The sequence below is a fragment of the Gopherus flavomarginatus genome, chromosome 5 (assembly GCF_025201925.1).
Source record: "Gopherus flavomarginatus isolate rGopFla2 chromosome 5, rGopFla2.mat.asm, whole genome shotgun sequence".
Lineage (NCBI taxonomy): Eukaryota > Metazoa > Chordata > Testudines > Testudinidae > Gopherus > Gopherus flavomarginatus.
This window is the reverse complement of record NC_066621.1, coordinates 12,531,946-12,551,864: the sequence shown is the minus strand read 5'-3', so window position 1 is coordinate 12,551,864 and position 19,919 is coordinate 12,531,946. Positions and strand designations below refer to the sequence as shown.

At 47.0% G+C, this 19,919-nt stretch overlaps 1 protein-coding gene across 1 annotated transcript in view; it reads right to left on the bottom strand.

The window, feature by feature from the left end:
* Positions 1-19,919, bottom strand: part of PLXNA2 (plexin A2) — a 322,697-nt gene that overhangs the window by 10,159 nt on the left and 292,619 nt on the right. Inside the window, exons 24-30 of the mRNA XM_050957071.1 lie at positions 18,651-18,797; positions 17,787-17,946; positions 15,647-15,750; positions 8,361-8,460; positions 5,267-5,457; positions 4,454-4,623; positions 766-978 (exon numbers count right to left, since the gene is read on the bottom strand). Coding sequence (XP_050813028.1) covers positions 766-978; positions 4,454-4,623; positions 5,267-5,457; positions 8,361-8,460; positions 15,647-15,750; positions 17,787-17,946; positions 18,651-18,797 — 1,085 coding nt within the window. The remainder of the gene's footprint in view (positions 1-765; positions 979-4,453; positions 4,624-5,266; positions 5,458-8,360; positions 8,461-15,646; positions 15,751-17,786; positions 17,947-18,650; positions 18,798-19,919) is intronic.

Here is a 19,919-nt window from a genome sequence, read left to right as displayed (position 1 = left end):
GTGTGTTTGTACAGCGGCTAGTGCAGTGGGGTCCTGATTCACGATGGGGGCATGGCAATAATGATGCTTGCCATTAATTCAGAGGAAGACCACCACCAGCACCATGTCATCTTCCATCCAAGAGCTCATCGGCTCCAGTGCCGTTTAGACCATGGAATCAGGCTATGTGATGCTATGGCTGCAGGTCCAGCAATGCATGTGTAATGCTGACAGACCTCAGCAGGTGGGATTGAACCTGGGACCTCTGGAGCTAAATGCATGAGCTAAAAGCCACATGCCTCTTAGCTAAGGCTGCAGCAGACTCATTAATCACTAGATGGTCTAGGTGCCAGTACAGCGGGACAAAGCCACAGGCGCCGACTTCCTCTCTTCCTGAGGGTGCTTAACACCCCACTCTGCCCCAGGCCCACCCTCACTCCACCCCTTCCTCCAAGCCTTCACCCCTGCCTGACCTCTTCCCACCCCCTTCCCTGAGCATGCCCCATCCCTGCTTCTCCCAGTGCCTCCTGCGTGCCGTAGGTGGTAGGTGCTGGGAAGGAGTTGACTAGCGGGGCGCTGGTGGGAGGGGTGGAGCTTGGCTGGTGTTGGGTGCTAAGCACCTGCTAATTTTTTTCCATGAGTGCTCAAGGGCCAGAGCACCCATGGAGTCGGTGGGCAGAGCACTGCACCAAGCAGGCACGGGTTACATATGCATTACAATGGCTGACCAGGTGGTACAATAAGATAGCTGCTGCTGCTCCTGACCATGCTCCCGCACTGACCTACCTTTCTACCCAGTTCTTGTAGCTGGGGATATCCTTGGCATAGAGCAATTTGTTGGAGGGGGAGTCCTTGCCCAGGCGGTGCTCGGAGGTGGAACAGGAGTCCATGAAGGTCTGGGCGACGACAGAGAGGCAGGCGTCTGTGATGCTACCCTTGTGGATATCGAACACAAACTGGGGGTTTTTGATTACGTTCACCCAGAACCGGAGAGGGAGGCTGCAGGAAAACAAAGGAATAAAAACAAGTCACAAACCCTAGAGACAGGAGGGGATCTTTCTTTCCCATGTATTTCGGGTCCTACAATGATCTGCTCAGGGCGGTGCCCCTTATAAGCACTAAGTGGCAGTAATGGCCCCACACAATCTGCAGTGGTACCCTAAGCAGAGCTGAGCCCATCTCATTACCAAACCCGGGCCAGGCTAGTGGCCATTTTTCTTCTCTGATTTTCCAGCCACCCCTTGGTCCAGCCCCTGCTGACCCTGCCCACTCCGGAGTGGCTGCCATTTGACTTGGTCTTGTGCCATGTCAAGGGGCAGCCAGAAAGGCCCGGATGCTGAAGCCAAGTGGACTGCAGGCACCGTACTGTACGGCAGAGAGGAAGCTCTCCGTTTTAGGAGAGCCCCCAGTGTTTGCTAGCGTTGGGGTTTATCCAGGGGGCTCGAGAGGTCAAGTGCAGTCTGTTAGTCTATATCTCAGCATTCTTTAGAGTGAAGGTCTGTGGCACTGGGCTGGTGAGGTGGGGTGCTACTAGAGTCCCCACTAATAATCCACTGCAGTGAGCAGAATCCAGGGCCTGTTCCCAGCCCATCAGCCTGGAAGGAGCACATCAGGTATCTCTGCCTGCCTGCCTGCCTCCCCCCCCCCCCCCCCCCCGCACCTCCAAATCCTGGGCTTGGTAATCAAAGGAGAATTATTCTTCCCTTTTCCTTTGGCTCTATAGCAGGATCAAAAACCAGCTGCTGCTTTCTGTTAGCTTTCAAGTCCCAGCTCTCCCTAGCTAGCCAGCTAGCTACAACCAAGGCTTCAGCCTTAACCCTTGGAACACTGCAGACAAGTTGCTCAATGCCCTCAAACAGCAGAGTCTCTTGTTAGCTGCCTCAACTCTCCACATGCTCCCAATTGCTGCTCTCTGCATGATGGCCCTGTACTGCTTCCCATGCTGACCAACTCTCTGGCTACTTCCCAGACCCCCCTCAGTCAGCTAAACTGCCTTCCATCTTCCAAGCTGCCACACCTGTTCTCAATACCCCCCTTCCCTCTCATCTCACCTTTTGCCCCTCCCAGCTCTCCTGCTACTTCCAACAGGTCACATGAGTCTACAACCCCAGCTACTAAAGTCTCTCAGGGCTTGGCTACAGTGGCGCTTTACAGCGCTGCAACTTTCGCGCTCAGGGGTGTGAAAAAACACCCCTCTGAGCGCTGCAAGATACAGCGCTGTAAAGCCTCAGTGTAATCAGAGCCGCAGTGCTGGGAGCGCGGCTCCCAGCACTGCAAGCTACACCTGTAAGGGATGTGGTTTATGTGCAGGGCTGGGAGAGCTCTCTCCCAGCGCTGGCGCTGCGACCACACTCACACTTCAAAGTGCTGCTGCGGCAGCGCTGCCGCAGCGCTGCCCCAGCAGCGCTTTGAAGTTTCAAGTGTAGCCATACCCTTAGTTCCCATCTGGGCTCCCCCAGGAGGTCTGATGTGGTCTGAGACTTAACTTTCCTTTCTCAAAGGAGCCATGCCTGGTCCTTTTCTAGCTGATGGAGCACAGGGCTAGAACTCCTGAGTGATACTCCCATCCCTAACGCTGACCCAGTTAATATCTGGGACAAGGCCCTTCCCCTCTCAGTGCCTCTATTCCTGTCTGACAAAGCTTGGCTCTCTGCTAGGGGCACAGCAAGCACTCACTAATGTTTGGAGAGTGCTGTGGAAATGTATAGACATAGTGAAGGCTCAATGTAATGATTAGTTTGAAAACTAGAATTTACACCTCTGCTCTGACTCCTCCTTTGTTCCCATGTGCAAAGCTGTACAATGGCTGGGTCCCCATCAGCAGCCGGAACCCATGTGGTTTGCTGGCTGTGGTAGAAAAATCTTTGTTGTTCGACACCGTTTCCCTTTATAGCTTTAAGAAGTGTCATTTTATTCAGGATTCAAACATTTTATCCTAATAGCTCCTTCTTCTAAAGCTTTCAACAAATTGTTTTTAGCTTCCTACGGCCTTAGCGGGGAATCCAGCTTTTGCAGACATGACGATTAGAGGCTTTTTAAACCACGAGGGACTGGTGGAAAAAAAATAAAAAATCTTCAGGGGGCTACCATTTGTTATGGATTCTCCACCCCCCACCCCAGAGGTAAATTTCTAACCCACAGAGCTTTTAATCCTAAAATAACAGCAAAGGCAAAGATGTAATAGCTCCAATTGTTCTGAGAACATTGAGTCCAAGCTGCAGTTTGTGTCAATTGCACACAGTTTAAGTGTGAGCTCCACTCATCTGCTCTCTCTTCCCTTCTCCCTTGCTCCCTGGAGCACGGCTCCGGAAGCATTTGGGAAGGAGCAGCTGCTAACTGAGCTGTCACATCTGAGCATCAGCAGGCATTTCCCTTTTGATAGTATCATACATGTAAGGTATGGCTGTTAACTACCTGCCTGTATACAACCTAGCCATTTCCAAAATCTCTTCTCATTATTGGAGGGCAGGGGCGGTCTTGGGGCTAAAGAACTGGACTGCGATGCAAGACACCCATGTTCAATTCCCAGCTTTGCCACAGTTCCTTTGTCTGTATAGACTGTAAGCTCTTCGGGGCAGGAGCTAGATTTTATTGTGTGTACAGAGTACAAACAACAATAAATAATTCCTGCCCCTGGAATGAAAGGAGGGGTCTGGAATTTACACTCAAAACCACATCTGTCTGAGTGGTGAGGTGAAACAGGTTTGTAGGAGTGGAATTAGTTTATCCTATAATAACCACTAAATAATTTAACAGGCAGTTTGCAGTTTCCTGGATGCTTCATACTTAGAAAAATAACCAGATTTTAACAGATTAAAGTTGTAAATGAAAAGGCAGGGAACACTTTGCTTAATTTTCAGTGCTAATTTAGCCCTTTTGTGGCACTGTCAATAACCTGTAGCTTCTCTGAGGCTGGAGATCAACAGCAGGAGCTGGTGTACAGGCCAGGACTGAGATGCACTGGCAGAGCTGTCTATGTGCTGGTGGTTCCTGATTTGAACCACGACAGGTCAGAATTGAAATACATTGTCACAGCAGCAAGGAGGTCCCATAATTGGGATGGCACAGGTACCGGAGGTTTGGATTGAAGAGTATTAGCAAAGCTTTGTATCAGGGGTGCCTCCTTCCATTATATCTGAGGGCAGCCAGAATGTGACAATCACCCCAAGCGCAAAAAATGCAAAAGTTCCCTGAAAATGAAAAGAATCAGGTTTGTGACTCCCAGGCAGAAGGACAGGGGCAGGGTTTTGCACAAATGTGCGTATGCTGGCATCTTCCTTAACAATGAAAGAAAGGAGGTGTGGCAACAGAAGGTTTATTCTGTGAGGCACATGTGCACTCCGAGCTGCCTCCAATTACACAGATGATGTCCCTCCTCCTCCCGCTCCCAGCTCCATCCCCGCGTTTCCATTCTTTTCCAGGCTGTGGATAATTGCTCAACAGTGGGGTCCACCCCCACTCCCCATGCTCTTACCAATTGCTCTTCCAGGTGTGCCTCACATCTGTGTCGTGGATGCTGTGCTTATCTGCTTGCTCATCCAGGAAATCGAACATGTATTTTATGGCCAGTGGAAGCGCGCTGCCTCGGTGCACAGTACTGAACAAGGTCTCGAACAAGTCATCCACGAATTTCTGCAGCGTACCCTAATGGGAGCAGCAACCAACGGGGTGATGGGAGGCATGTATGCACACTCGGCTAAACAGCAACAGCAGGAGGGGACACCAGATGGTGACACGGGCTATGCACAGCTCCAGAAAGGTATAGGTATAGACCCTATAGGAATACGTAAGGTATATGTAACCTTATAGGAATGGGCTGGCTGCACTTCTGAGGCACATTGGTTTTATTCTTACCGTTAAGCACCTTTTCTTTTGCTTCTGAAATGCAATCTGTGCTATAACCATTGCTGAGGGCACTACAAAAGGGTTGTAGATTCCCTAGGCTGAGACGACGGGTAAAGCATTTACAGACATGGTAGCTTCCTTTCAATTTTTAGTGGCATTTAGTGCTGGTGAAAGGATGGAGCATCTAGAAATTTAGGAGCGATTGCCAGGAAACCAGGGCTCTATTTCTGGCTCTGCCACTGAATTGTTCCGTAACTCCAGGAGCACTTATCCTCTCTGCACCCCCACTCCCTCTGGGTAAAATGAGGATAATAATGCCCAATTCAGACAGGTCGCAAGGCTTCATTAATGGACACTGAAGGCTCGAGACAAGGGCTGAGCATTGTCTCTTTACAGGGCTATTTATATATTTTCCAGGCAGACTCTGGTGCATAGTGATTACCTTTGTAGCTAGGAGCCTAGTCAGATAGATCTCAGACACCATCTTACTGCCCCGGTCGCCCTCCTTCTGGTCTCCATGGTCATGGTTTTTGACTAGGTGCCAGACTTTCACTCCGCTCTCTAGGTCAGGGGTGATCATGGGTGCCCTGGAGCGCAGGCTGTCTGGGCTGCCTGTGTACCGGAATGTTGAATCTGAACAGAAGAGAAGAGAAGCCGGTGATGTCCAAAGGAAGCAGCTTCTATCACTTCTCTGCCTCTCTTTAGCAGACCCCCCTCACTGGATTATTTGCAGAGCAATTAAATAGAATACATTGCAGACACCATTAAAAAAAAAAGCAGCATTTGCCACAAGCAGACACACAGGAAAGAATGAGGGGCAGGACTTTGTCTCCAGTGAGGAAGGGGTTAACTCCAGCTGAGCAGCCCCTTGTCCAGGGGAAAGGGTAGGAGAGTGGCTGTTTGTGAGAGGGTGGTGGAAGGCTGCCTTTATGATAATCAGATTTGTTCAGCCCCGGGTGCCCAACCTTTGCTTTCTTGTTATAAGTACTAACCTTTGCTGGGTCATCATACCAGCAGCTTGCACTGGTAGTGATGTTGCCTTCTGGGCAAGGACACAGAAGCCTGGTGGTATCTCAGATACCACTGGGACTGGGTAACTATGTCCATGTGATGACTTTGCAAGGGGGAGGGGCACACTTTTGAACATTTTTTCCATGACATCATACCTTTAAAATCTGACAAGTTTATTTTATACACATTCCTCAAGGTGACTGTCATTTCAGTGAACTTGAGCAGCTCAGACTCTCTTATTATAGTTTAAAACGCCATGTACTCTATTCTCCTCCCAGTATCTCTCCCCCCCTGCTACCTTCTGCTCCAGCCCAGGTCCATGTATGTGTGTGAAATAAGAAAAAATGAAATGAAACAGAGACTGCAGAACACAAGTGAGCACTTGGGAAGTGTCAGTAACAACATGTGGATAGCACACAACTCTTCCCTACAGTCATCTGTTACTGTCACAGAGCTCCATATTCAGATTCTGGGACTCTTCCTAACTGGTTAAACTGATTTACTCACACGCAGTCACATTCAAAGCACAGCCATTACTCACATGCTTAATGTTAAGCACGTGCATGAGTGTTTGGAGGATCAGGGCCTTAATGTCAGCTCCCTGCAAGTCTGATTGCAGCTGCCTGGCCCAATCCAAACAGGGCAGAAGCTGCGTTATTTTTTAAAACAAGTGATGTGGTTCAAGTGTAATAAACAATCAAATTAAGAGGTGACCGAATTAAACAGCAGACAACCTATTATTGGATAGGTTGTATCTGCAGTGTGTGGTTGTATCTGCAGTGTGTGCTTGTATCCTTTTGGCCCCTGTGCAGGCACGGTCAGGGGAGGGGAGGAATGTAAGAATGACCATACTGGATCAAACCAAAGGTCCGTCTAGCCCAGTATCCTGTCTTCCAACAGTGGCCACTGCCACTGCTTCCCTGCAGGATTCCTGATCACACCCCTTACTTTCACCCCCTTGCTCAACACCCAACCTTTCCTGGGGAGCTGGAATAGACTCCTCTTTGGAGCATGGGTAAGGTGCTTCCTTAATCACCCCACTCACTGCTTAGTGACAGGAGGTGCTTCAGTTCCCCAAGGAAATGTATTATCCTGGCTCCACCCACTCACTATCCATTCAGCTTGTGGCAGAACGGTCTAGTGAGACTATCAAACCACCACACTATCTCTCTCTTTCAAATGCTTGCTTTGCTGTGGCCAGCTCAGCCTCCCAAGTCTCCACTCGCCTTTCCCAGCACCAGAAAGAGTTAAGGGGATCAGCACAGGAAATATAACAGTTATTATAAAAGTTGGTAAAGTTTCATCCCTGATTAATACGCAGACAAATATGAATATTCCAGCCAATTTAATTAAGGCACGGGGGAGAAAAGGAGGAGGGAAGGCTGGGAAGCATCTAGTAATTCTATTTTTAAACATGGCTCTGTACTGATGCATAATATGGAAAGTAAATCTGCATCCTCATTTGCATTTTGTCTGCACAATTAGAATTATTAATATTAACGTTAGCAAAGATCATGCATACTTGCAGTTCACAAATGCTCTTGCACCTGATGCCGATGAACAAGCACTGGCATTACTTCCCCAATCTGGGTCCCCTCCCCACTTCACCTGAAGAACAAAGGGAACTAAGAACTCTTATTTGCATTGATTTTTATAGGTGGCAAACAACCTTGCTATAGTGCACAGAGCCACAATACTGTTCTGCTAGCTGACGGGTCTCACACCATTCAGATGGCTCTGCATAACTCCTCTGTGATGGTACTCAGAATAAAGATTTTGAGAGCCAGGAAACTGGGAAAGGAGGTGGGTCTGTCAGGAGAGCTCCCTTTGGGCTGGTCCACACTAGGGGGGGGAAATTGATCTTAGATACGCAACTTCAGCTACGTGAATAACGTAGCTGAAGTCAAATATCTAAGATCGGATTACTCACCCGTCCACACCGCGCGGGATCGATGTTCGCGGCTCTCCGTGTCGATTCCGGAACTCCGTTGGGGTTGATGGAGTTCCGGAATCGATATAAGCGCGCTTGGGGATAGATATATCGATCCCCGAGCAATCGATTTTAACTCGCCGATGCGGCGGGTAGTCTGGACGTGGTGTTTGACTAAACAGTCCATAGAATGAAAGAGCTGAAAAAAACCCATGCGCCAGGGACTTCTCCACCATCCTTTATGAAGGTGTATTATTACTACTGTGTATACGAAGTTATAAATCTGCACTTGGCATCTAACAGACTCAATTATTCAGACTGTAAACTCTTTAGGGCATGGTCTGTAAAATGCCTACCCATACTGCTATGCAAATAACATTCCCAATTCCTATGTGTTTAAAATCTTACATGCTGAGTTAAGGATACTCTCACCTGTTGATTGGAACTAAGCTAAATTACGAGCTGAGACCAAAAAGCTTGTTCCACTAATGATTCCAGTCTAGCTGGAGTCTAAAGATGAGTCTAGCAGTGGAAAAGTCAGGTCGCTGCCTGCCTGTGAGCCTTTAAATCCCCAGCACTTAACCCTGCTTCTTACCGTATCTACTAATGGAGGTTCGAGATATGCTGGCAGAGGCGGGGATGTTATATGAGGAGGTCTGTTTAGGAACGAGAGCCACCACAGAGCGGTCTGACACCTGGTAAGGCAAAGAGACAGAAGAAAGCGGATGAGTGAGATGAGACCACCAGGAGGCACTGCTGCTGCTGCCACCTTTGGAATGTAGAACCCTGCCTGCTGAGCAGCAAACAGTGAAGGATGTAAGTTTTAGAATCCAGACTTTGCAGGGAGCTAACAAAATGACACCTTGTTCATGACGACAAGGGGAAAATACCCGAATCATACTAGCATGCTGTTTTCTTAACACAGGAGAGATACCCCCGCTTTATTTTATTGTGTCCTCTGCTGGATTCAAGGCGCTGAAGGAAAGAGATGATAAATAAAGACATATTGAAGACATTTTTGGTCATTTTGATTTAAGATTACATTTTATCCAATAAAAACGGAGAATCTGAAGAACTGTTGCAATCCAATTAAAGTAGTAACGCAAAGGGAATAAAACAGCTATAATAATGTTATGGACCATAAAACACTCTTATTAAACCATTTTTTATTTTAACAATTTTTATTACTTTAAAAGTTTGATTTACAGCTGAACAAGTCATAAAACCATCTTTCAGGATCTTAAATTGTCGGTCCCTCTGTTACACCAAAAAAGGATTAAACACTGGGAAGTCAAACTATAAATGAACATTAGCACTAAAGAGATTCTGTTATAGCAGGTTTTAGTGGCAGTGTTTAATTTTACCCTCCCTATAAATCTAATAGTCATTGGAAGTTTTTAACTTATCTTCATTAATTACGAATATACAGATTTCAATGGAATAGACCTTAGCATTTTTTAAATTCTGAACTGAAAACCTTATGATGCAGTATGGCAGGGGAATAGGAAAGTGAACCCTACAGTATCTTCAGGTTGATTTGCCTTCTAGGGCTCAGCCAGTGATTTACTTGAGGAGGGTGATGGGTTACAGAAAGAAAACATCCCCTCCTTACCCCAAATTATCTGTCCCCTAGTTCTAAATACTCAATTTACTAGCCAGGGTATTATTCCATAATTCTGGATACTGGTCTGAGTAGGTGCTTCCCTGGAGAACTTATTAAGGACTCCTCCTCTTCTCATGCAGTGACACCCACTCATCTATCATCTCTCCACCGACTACTCTGGAACTTCTCTCTCCATGCTACTCTTGCTCTGACCAGTGGCATATCGGATTCGCTCTCACAAACCGTCTTGGATGGGTAAAATGAGCTGCTTAGTCTTCCTCCTAAACCCTCTTCCCACTTTCATTTTCCTGCACTATTCTTCACATCACCTCCCTCCCTGTCAGCCTCATCCCTTGCACACTCATCTTTGACTTCCTACTACCTTTACACTTCCAGGCTCTCATCACATCTTGCCACTTGACTCTCCACACCATACCGAAAATTTGACCCTTTGATTCTGTCCCTGTGGCCAAAACACACGCCTGGGCCCTGGTCAACTCCTCGTCCCTTATGGGCTCAATGAAACCCTTATCTCTTCCATCCATTCTGTCCAAAAGACAGCGGCTAAAATGACCTTCGTCACTCGATCAGCCCGTCATCCCCTCCTTTGAAGCTCACCAGTGGCTGCCCAATACAACATGTCTGAACTTCATATCCTTTGCAAGATCCTGCACAGCTCTGTTTGACCCTTCTCTTGGATGCACTCCTCCTCCTCATTCTAACCCTCCAGCCCCAAAGACTCCCTATTTTTGCAAGGTCCAGAGACTTTAAATCTAACCCTGATTGTCACATTAGAGGAGACACAAGCAGCATGGCTTAGACAACAACTTAGATTATAAACTCTTTGGGGCAGATTGTACAGTGGCTAGCCCAATGGAGCCCTGATCCATGACTAGAGGCCTCTCTGTGGTTACTGCCATACAAAAAACAACCCTGATGCAAGGAGGTGCAATACCGTCTGATGAGACAGAAAACCAATATTTTGACCACACGTGGTCACTATGGAACCCTGAGCACCCTCCCTGAATATAGGTGGAGTCACAGTGGTGTTGAGGCAAACTTCAACTGGAATGATTACATTTCACCTCCCTAAATTGCCCCTGCAGTTTCAAACTGAAGGTAGTTTGAAAAACTACTGCCAGTGCAAAATAGCTGGCACATTCCACCTTAGTTGCAGGAAAATGATCTCTAATGTATAATGATCTCTAAAGTGCTTTGGGATCCTTCAGGATGAAAGAAGCTATATAAATGTCAGTTATTAATAATAATAAATAATAATAATAATATGGCTTCATGTTACAGCAAAAATGAAGTATTTCTATTTGGCTAAGTACAACACTTCACATCTCTGTTATTTCTCCTCTTCCCGCCCCCACCTCATTTCACCCAATTTATTAAGTCACTAGAAGGAACAATCAAGTGGTGATATTATTTTCTTAGGCTGTTATTAGCTGCCACTTTGGTTTAATTTCAGTAAGGTGAAATCTAAGCATTCCAGTGCAAGGAATACAAAGGAAGCTCTGGATTTTCACACAAAGACGCAATAATTTCCAGGCTGCTGTGGTTGGATACGATTTCATCAGAGCTGTAGTTAACTAGGAGAGAAGTATTAAAAATTCCACACACACACAGAGGGAGTACTCTCGCTCTCTGAAGTTTGGGCAGAATGACTCTTGTCAGCTAAAAAGCACCAAATTAGCATCAGATGCAATATACATTCCTTTCCCATTCTGCCCTGCTGCCACCACACTCCGATAGAATCCTGGAGATACACGAGAAATTGGCTGACTTTGTTTTACAACTTTACAAATATTCTGGTTCTTCCACTGTCTTGAAACATGCCATGTGAAACCCCTTTACAAATAATGATAAAAAATAGAGTGGGGAGAACAACAGACAAGATGTCCAGCTAATACCTTCTTTATTGACATGGCCTGGCAAGGATACCAGAGCAGCTAATGAACTCCAGCTTTGGACATTCAGTAGCCAAACCACTATAGGTGTCTGAGTCTCATTTTCCATATGAATGTTCCCTGGCTGTTGCTAATTTTTCATTTAAAATAGTCTTCTAATCTCTCAGCCCTTCCAGCCTCCCAGTGAGTGATGTCTCTTCATGGTTTGCTGCCTCCAAGTTAACCCTGCGCAAGCCATTGTAAATCATTTGATGTTAAATTCCGAGTGGTTCATTTTTCTTGGGTAAGTCTGTGTGAGCATATACTACAGAGTTTAACAGGGATAGAGTTCTACAGAAATGTAGTATGATTCTACAGAAATTCTTCCAAAAGCCCTAGAGAATTTAACAGAGAACGAGACCCTTTCCACAGGTATTTTTAAGCCAGAATACAGAATTCAGCAGCAGGGATACAGCTCTCTATTCAATTCTATAACAGTTCAAAAATAATCTAGAGAAAGCTGATCGTTTCCTATTAAATTCTATTTGATTTTTCCATATAGGGGATGCTTGTGAAAATCAGATAAAGGGCTTGTCTACATCACAAAGTTGCAGCGCTGGTGAAGGGGTTACAGCACTGCAACTTAGGAGGTGTACACATCTGCAGGGCATGACCAGCGCTGCAACTCCCTGTTTGCAGCGCTGGCCGTACTCCCGTTTTGTCTTGGGTGTAGAGGATCCAGCGCTGGTGATCCAGCGCTGGTAATCAAGTGTAGACACTTACCAGCGCTTTTCTTGACCTCCGTGGAATAAGCAGGTATCCCAGCATACCTGAGGAAGCCTCTGGTAATCAAGCTGGTCTCCTTCCCCGGTTTGCTCTCGCGTTCCCCGAACCCCGAGCAAGCAGGTCTCCTTCCCTGCGGTTTGCAGGGGGGTTCGGGGAACGCGAGAGCAAACCGCGGCGAAGCTGGTCTCCTTCCCCGGTTTGCTCTCGCGTTCCCCGAACCCCCGAGCAAGCAGGTCTCCTTCCCTGCGGTTTGCAGGGTGGTTCGGGGAACGCGAGAGCAAACCGCGGCGAAGCTGGTCTCCTTCCCCAGTTTGCTCTCGCGTTCCCCGAACCCCCGTGCAAGCAGGTCTCCTTCCCTGCGGTTTGCAGGGGGGTTCGGGGAACGTGAGAGCAAACCGCGGCGAAGCTGGTCTCCTTCCCCGGTTTGCTCTCGCGTTCCCCGAACCCCCCTTGAAGCCGCCCAACAGCGCTGCAGTGTGGCCACATCTAACACCACTTGCAGCGCTGCTTGCTGTAAGTGTGGCCACTCTGCAGCGCTGGCCCTATACAGCTGTATTAATACAGCTGTAACAACCAGCGCTGCAAAATTGTAGATGTAGACATACCCAAAGGCTGGGTAGACAAGACCATCAGCTGATGATATAGGTGAGATGTTATCATCATAAAAAACCCCAGAAAAAACAAATCTTGCCTTGAAGAGCTGATGAAGAAATGTGGGATTAAGAGAAAGACTTGGAATTAAATCATCAACCTAATAACAAATGATTGCTGATACTGTCCAACAAACTAGAACCTGCAGCTGTACCACCTTAAAGAATGATCATGCTAAGCAGGAGTAAGGCTGGATTAGTTCTTGGATGGGAGACCTCCACAGAATACAGTACTTAGGAGCTGCAGGAATTGTGTCAATTGTGGGCAATTCACTGATCCTTTTGATTCAGTGTCCCAGTATAGAGGTAAGGGGCTTGTCTTTCAGCTAACACTTCCAGCATGTCCTAGTAGACAGACAGAACACTGGACTGGTACTCAGGAGACTGGGTTTCTGCCCCTAGCTCTGCTTCAGTTTCCCCATCTGTAAAATGGGGGTCAAAACAGTGACCGTCTTTGTAAAGTGCTTTGAGATCTACTGATAAAAAGTGCTATACAGGAGCTAGGCATTATTATTTAAAGCAAGATTCTGACCACTCATGGTTCCTGAAGATGCCATGGCACTTCTGCCAGAGTCGAGGTGTTAGCTCCACTATCTTATCAGAATTACAAGGCCACACAGTGAGTCAGTGGCAGAGGCAAAATGCTCAGTCTACTAGCCAAAGAGCACCAAAGAGATTAACATGCAACGCGTTTGCAGCATGATGTGCACAGCAGAAACAGCAAATGCTGCTGCAGACATCAATTGCATTTCTCCCCACACAGCTCACTACATCTTCAGGTCTCAGCATAATACTGCTTTCGCATGAGGGAAAAGAACAAGTGGAACATTTCAGAACCATACAAATGTCTCTCATGAAAGACGGGATGGCTTTGTGGAGGTAGCTCTTATTTTCACTAGAAATGGGCCAGAACAACCCTTTGGGAATGTTCGGATCGGACATTTGTGGCTTGGGCCCATTATGATGATTTTTTTTCTTTAAATCAAACTGGTTCTCCCCTCTCTACTTGCCTGCTGATCACAAATTGCTCCTCCCCACCTTCTCTTATTAATCACTTCTTTTTCACTCACACTGTCTTGGTGCACATCTACACTGGCGCTGGGGGTGTAATTTTCAGCTTGTGTAGACACTCTCATACTAGCTTTGGTTGAGCTACAGTGTTCAAAATAGCAGTATAGGTGCAATGATGTAGGCGGCAGGCTGAGCTAGCTACCCCGAGTACAATCTCATCTGAGACCCTAGGCACATACTCTGGCATCTAGCTCATCCTGCTTCAGCTACACTTTGAGCTAGTGTGTTAAAAATAAGTGAGCACACGGACCTCAGGATACATGGCCCAAACCAATCCTAAATTGTGCTTGCCAACTTAAAAGCCAACTGTGATGTTTGTATCTGTGATGTGGACACCAATCTGCTAGGAACTGAGCTAAGACCCATGAAACTCATTTCAAAGAGAGGCCACTGAATAGCCATGAGATAAGTCACCATTAACAAACAAGCAAAGTAAAAAGGGAAAGGTTTCTGTTCTAAAGGCAACTGACTAGTACCTCATGGAAAGATCGGTTTCTCTTAGGAAACCATTCTGCTCAGAAAAAGAAGTGTCCTTGTACTACACCAACCTCCTTTCTTCTAATTAGTGACTAATTAGAGTTACTGTGAGGTAAGTTGAAGCTACAGGAAGGCTATGGACAGGGGATGAATGAAAGTCCATTAGGGGTGCAGTACCAAGCACTGGGCGTCAAGAGCAATGCCTCTACTAACTTGAAATCAGTTTCATGGGGGGTTGGATACAGTTACACTCCAACACATTCCTTCTCCCCTACAACAGAACATTCCAGCATGTGGTAGACAGATGGACCTGGCTGAGTACGTACCTTTCTCTCTCTCTCTCTGACCTATCATAGTTAACACTTTCTAGCTGCTCAGCTCTCACCCAAGGCAGGCTATGCTTGGCTGGTGTCATGAGCATAACAGCAGTGAGAGACAGAAAGAAGCTTGAAGGTCATCTGGTCCATCCTGGTCACTGTAGGATGCAGCATCTCCTCTAGCATTCTGACCTGTCTAGTTTCAAACTTCTCCAGCGATGGGACTCCTGATGCTTTTCTTGGGAGACTCATTCGAGAGCTTAACCAATTTCACTGCTTCTCTGTTAAGAAACATTTCCCGATGTTGAGGTTTACGTTTACTGTGCTTGGGGCTACATTCCCTTGACTGATGGCACACTCCTCTGTGCCTGCCTTTAATGCTAAAGCTATGCGATTGCTGCACAGGACACAGGGTCAAGGCGGCACCCCCTTGTTCCTAAAAACTAGGTGCCTTTGGTATCCCCTGAATGACAACTGAGAGTCAACAGGTAGGAAGATTGAGAGTGAGAAACTGGAAGACACCAAGGTGCCACAAGTACTCCTGTTCTTTTTGCGGGTACAGACTAACACGGCAGCTACTCTGAAACCTGGAAGAGACTAGTTGTCCATGTAGCTTGGTGCCCTGCCTCACTGGATCATGCAGCTAGTCTGCCCCCATAATGCCTGGTGGCCGATAGATGACGCTTCAGAGACAGAAACCCCTCTCCCTCCCTATACTGCCCTCCCCTTTCTCTCACTTAGGCTTCCATTTCCAGGCCTGGGTCTCTGACATGATAGCCCTCTGCAGCCCCCCACATCTTTAACCGTGACACCACAGTCCTCTCTCTGCATACCCAGTCTATCTGGTGAGAGAGGCTGGCATTTTTAATTTAGTCAATTTTCAACTCTGCTAGTTTCTGTAACATGTGTGTCAAGGCTGCTTTCTCGTATAATGCACGAGCACACTGAACCATTCTGGTTTATCATAAGAACGTGACCTCCCTGTCTGTCTTGTTAGACGAGACACCAAGGAATTAAATTTCTGCTTTTCTTTCCCTTCCGCTTGGCTGCTTTCTGGGAGCTCTGCGTCAGGGATGGTTTCTTACCTGATAATGCATCAGGGTGTTTAACCGCTTCCAATCACCCTCAATCTTGGTGGTGATGTCTTCATCTTGCAGGACCACACGAGCTATCCGGCCTTGCCGCCACTCTGCAGGGACGGGAAGAACGAACAGACATGATGGTCAGGGATGAAAAGCCACCTGCCTCTTCTGTCCACATCAGTCTCATGTGATATTGTAGGAGAGATGAGTGTCTAAGAGGCCAAGCTCCCAGGAAGGGGTGTTCAGCGAAAGGGCTGACTTTTGCTCTTGATTATTCCTGTGCAGCCCTAAGGAAGTCAATGAGGGTTGCTTCCTTCCAGCTGAGAGCAGAGTTTTCCTGAGAGTGGGGGAATGTAATTATATTTTAGGGTGTTTATCTGAACTAAGGGTCCCCACCACAACACTACTGTAAATATAGGGTCTTGGAGGTGCCTTGCGTAAAAAGCTAAAGGTGGTCTGAGGTGTCAGTCACTTGCTCACTGGACAATCGCTCCACTAAGACAGTTTTCTGGGGGACGTTAACAGGGTCTGCAGTGTGCAATGGCTAAGACAGGTAAGGAGTTTGACCTAGTGTTGTGTCCTGCAGAAACAGCACCTCCACTGAGTGAGGGGTGTCATGTGTGTTTGGGGGGAGGCGGGGGAGGTAAGAATAAAGCAAGTGTGCACAGAGCTAGCCATTCTGGCTCTAGCCAATGCGATCAGCTTCCTGAACATTACAAAGCTCTCTAAGAACTACCCCAATACTGGCTACCTCTCTAACGCCCCTGTCATAAACAGATAGCTAAGGGTTAATGTCTCTTTCACCTGAAGCACCTGACCAGAGGACCAATCAGGAAACCAGATTTTTTCAACTTTGGGTGGAGGGAATTTAGTGTCTGAGTCTTTTGTCTGTCTGCCTGCTTTCTCTGAGCTTTGGAGAAGCAGTTTCTACTTTCTAGTCTTCTGTTTCTAAGTGTAAGGACAAAGAGATCAGATAGTAAGTTATATGGTTTCTTTTCTTTGGTATTTGCATGAATATAAGTGCTGGAGTGCTTTGATTTGTATTCTTTTTGAATAAGGCTGTTTATTCAATATTCTTTTAAGCAATTGACCCTGTATTGTATCATCTTAATACAGAGAGACCATTGGTATGTATTTTTCTTTCTTTTTTATATAAAGCTTTCTTTTAAGACCTGTTGGAGTTTTTCTTTACTTCAGGGAAATTGAGTCTGTACTCACCAGGGAATTGGTGGGAGGAAGAAATCAAGGGGAGATCTGTGTGTTGGATTGCTAGCCTGATTTTGCATTCCCTCTGGGGGAATAGGAAAGTACTTTTTGTTTCCAGGACTGGAAACAGAGAGGGGGAGTCACTCTGTGTAGTTTCACAGAGCTTGTGTCTATGTATCTCTCCAGTCTCTCCGGGGACGTGGGTTCGAATCCCACCGCTGCCACCATATCATAACCTTAGTCCCAGATTTGGACCTTAGCGTCCAAAATATGGGGGTTAGCATAAAAACCTCCAAGCTTAGTTACCAGCTTGGACCTGGTACTTGCTGCCACCACCCAAAAAATTAGAGTGTTTTGGGGCACTCTGGTCCCCCTGAAAAACCTTCCCTGGGGACCCCAAGACCCAAATCCCTTGAGTCTCACAACAAAGGGAAATAATCCTTTTTCCCTTCCCCCCTCCAGGTGCTCCTGGAGAGATACATAGACACAAGCTCTGTGAAACTACACAGAGTGACTCCCCCTCTCTGTTTCCAGTCCTGGAAACAAAAAGTACTTTCCTATTCCCCCAGAGGGAATGCAAAATCAGGCTAGCAATCCAACACACAGATCTCCCCTTGATTTCTTCCTCCCACCAATTCCCTGGTGAGTACAGACTCAATTTCCCTGAAGTAAAGAAAAGGAGTTTGACCTAGTGTTGTGTCCTGCAGAAACAGCATCTCCACTGAGTGAGGGGTGTCATGTGTGTTTGGGGGGAGGCGGGGGAGGTAAGAATAAAGCAAGTGTGCACAGAGCTAGCCATTCTGGCTCTAGCCAATGCGATCAGCTTCCTGAACATTACAAAGCTCTCTAAGAACTACCCCAATACTGGCTACCTCTCTAACGCCCCCCCTTCCCAACCCCTCCCCCCACACTTCTCACAGGGCAGGGATGTTCTTACCCAAGTCCATGTCGACAGCCCTTGGCCTTTGGGAATAGGGGACATTTTTGTACACCGCATCCAGAATCTTCTCTTTGACCTGAGTGATGGTGTCACAGTTCAGCACCTTCACGGGGATCTCTGGGCTGTTCTCGTTATCGGGGTTCACACAGTTCAGGATCTAGAGAGGGAGAAGTCATCCCAAACAGCTCTCAAGAGGACTTCAGAGAAACATCCAGTATAACAGTGACAACATTCATTGTGGAACAGACATACTTAACACTGAATTCCCCTGAAAAGCCACACAGTCTACATTCATATCACAGCTGTTGTATCTAGAGTCTCCTTGGGAAACTCTTTAAACTAAGAGCTTCAGGGTGTCCATTGGAGTTATGTTTTGAGGAGGGCAAAGGCATGGAGAGCTATAGATATATAAAAAAGGATGACAAGGGTCTGTGATTCCACATGTAAGCTCTGATTTTCCAAACTTTAGCAGCCAGGGCTGTTTGCACACAATCTGCACAAGCAAGTCAGGTACATACTTAATTTGCACATGGCCCTGGCACCCTGAGGTTTTGAAAATTGGGCCCATAACATTACATGCACTTACATCCTAGAGATTATTGCACATGCAACACTTGTGGGCCATAATGTTGGAGTATGGACTGAGCCGGCTGAGAATTTGGGCCATAAAATTGTGTATTTCCTGCTTGTGCTTTCAATGAAGGACCAATTCTGACACGAAGCAGCTCGTTCTACCCTGGGGCATCAGAGCTGCATATATCCTGCCATTCCTGTATGGCTTCTCTTCACTTACAGTAGGTCACTTACAGCTGGAGATGACGCGTACAGTTCAAAGCCAGGTCCCATGGACAGCCAACTCACCAATGTTTTGTACTCAATTTGCTGCCGGATCAGCTTGTCCTCACTCAGAGAATAGCGTGCTTCCCCTGTGATGGCATCGATAGGGCCCTTCTCCATCTGCTGCTTGATGGCACAGTACAGCATGAAGAGCGGCTCCCCAGCACACTCCTGTTTGACAAGACACACAGCAAAACCAAAATCTAGGTGAAGGTGCCTCTTTGGCAGGACCATATCCTAATGCATATGCTTATCTTTAAGCAGGTGCACAGTCCCACTGACTTAATCTTAACAACCAAAGTAAGTGTCTGCAGGTCTGTGGGCCAAAGCAGCACTTGGAGAGGAAAGCCAATGCCAAGGGCCCATTGCTCAATGTGGGTATCATTCTTGGCTTGCCTCCCCACTGCTGGAGAGAAGGAATCTGAGGGTATGTCTACATTATAGCTGCTACAGAGGCAAAGCTATGGTGCTGCAACTATGCCACTGTAGCACCATAGCGCAGACTCTCCCTACGTCGATGGAAGGGGTTTTTCCGTCGATGTAGCTAATCCACCTCTCCCAAGACAGCAGATGTCTTCTGTCAACCTAACTGCCTCTACACTGGGGGGTTAGGTCGACCTAACTATGGTGCTCAGGGTGTAAAATTTTTCACAGTCCTGAATTATGTAGGGAGAGGAGTTGTTTGGGGTACCCCAAGGGGTGCAGCGAGGTGAAATGGGATTACACTGCGCAAGGAAAGTTACACTGAACAGTAAGGTGGGCACATTTCCCATCAGAGAGATCCAATGCGCACACTGCTCCAGGGAAGTGGTAGAAGCTCCATTACCTGGGTTATTTTACATTATACTGAAAAAAAGCAGTCAAGAGTTGACTGTAGGGAACTACACTTTCCTGGATGGGGCATGGACTAGATGATGCAGGCAGGTCTTTTTCTGAGGCGTGAAAGCCTCCTGTGTGTCCTACACATGCAGCCCATCAAGGCTCACTGCTGGATGGTGATGATACTTTGTTCCTTCAGCTGAATGGAGACAGGGAGACATGCACCAGGCATGTTTCATTGCAGGCTTGTGATGCAAAAAACATTTCAAATGTGCAACATGCAACCTCAGGGTTGAACAAAGCTAAGCATGGAGATGGTTAGCTTAGACTCCGCTAATTTAATTACAGCTCCAGATGCACATAACGCAGATCTTATTTCAAGATCTCTGCTCTGCTATTGTCTCCCCCTTATGTTAGGTCTTGTCAGGCATTTTAAAGGCTGGAGTCACCCACTAGGTATTGGGCAGGAGGAGA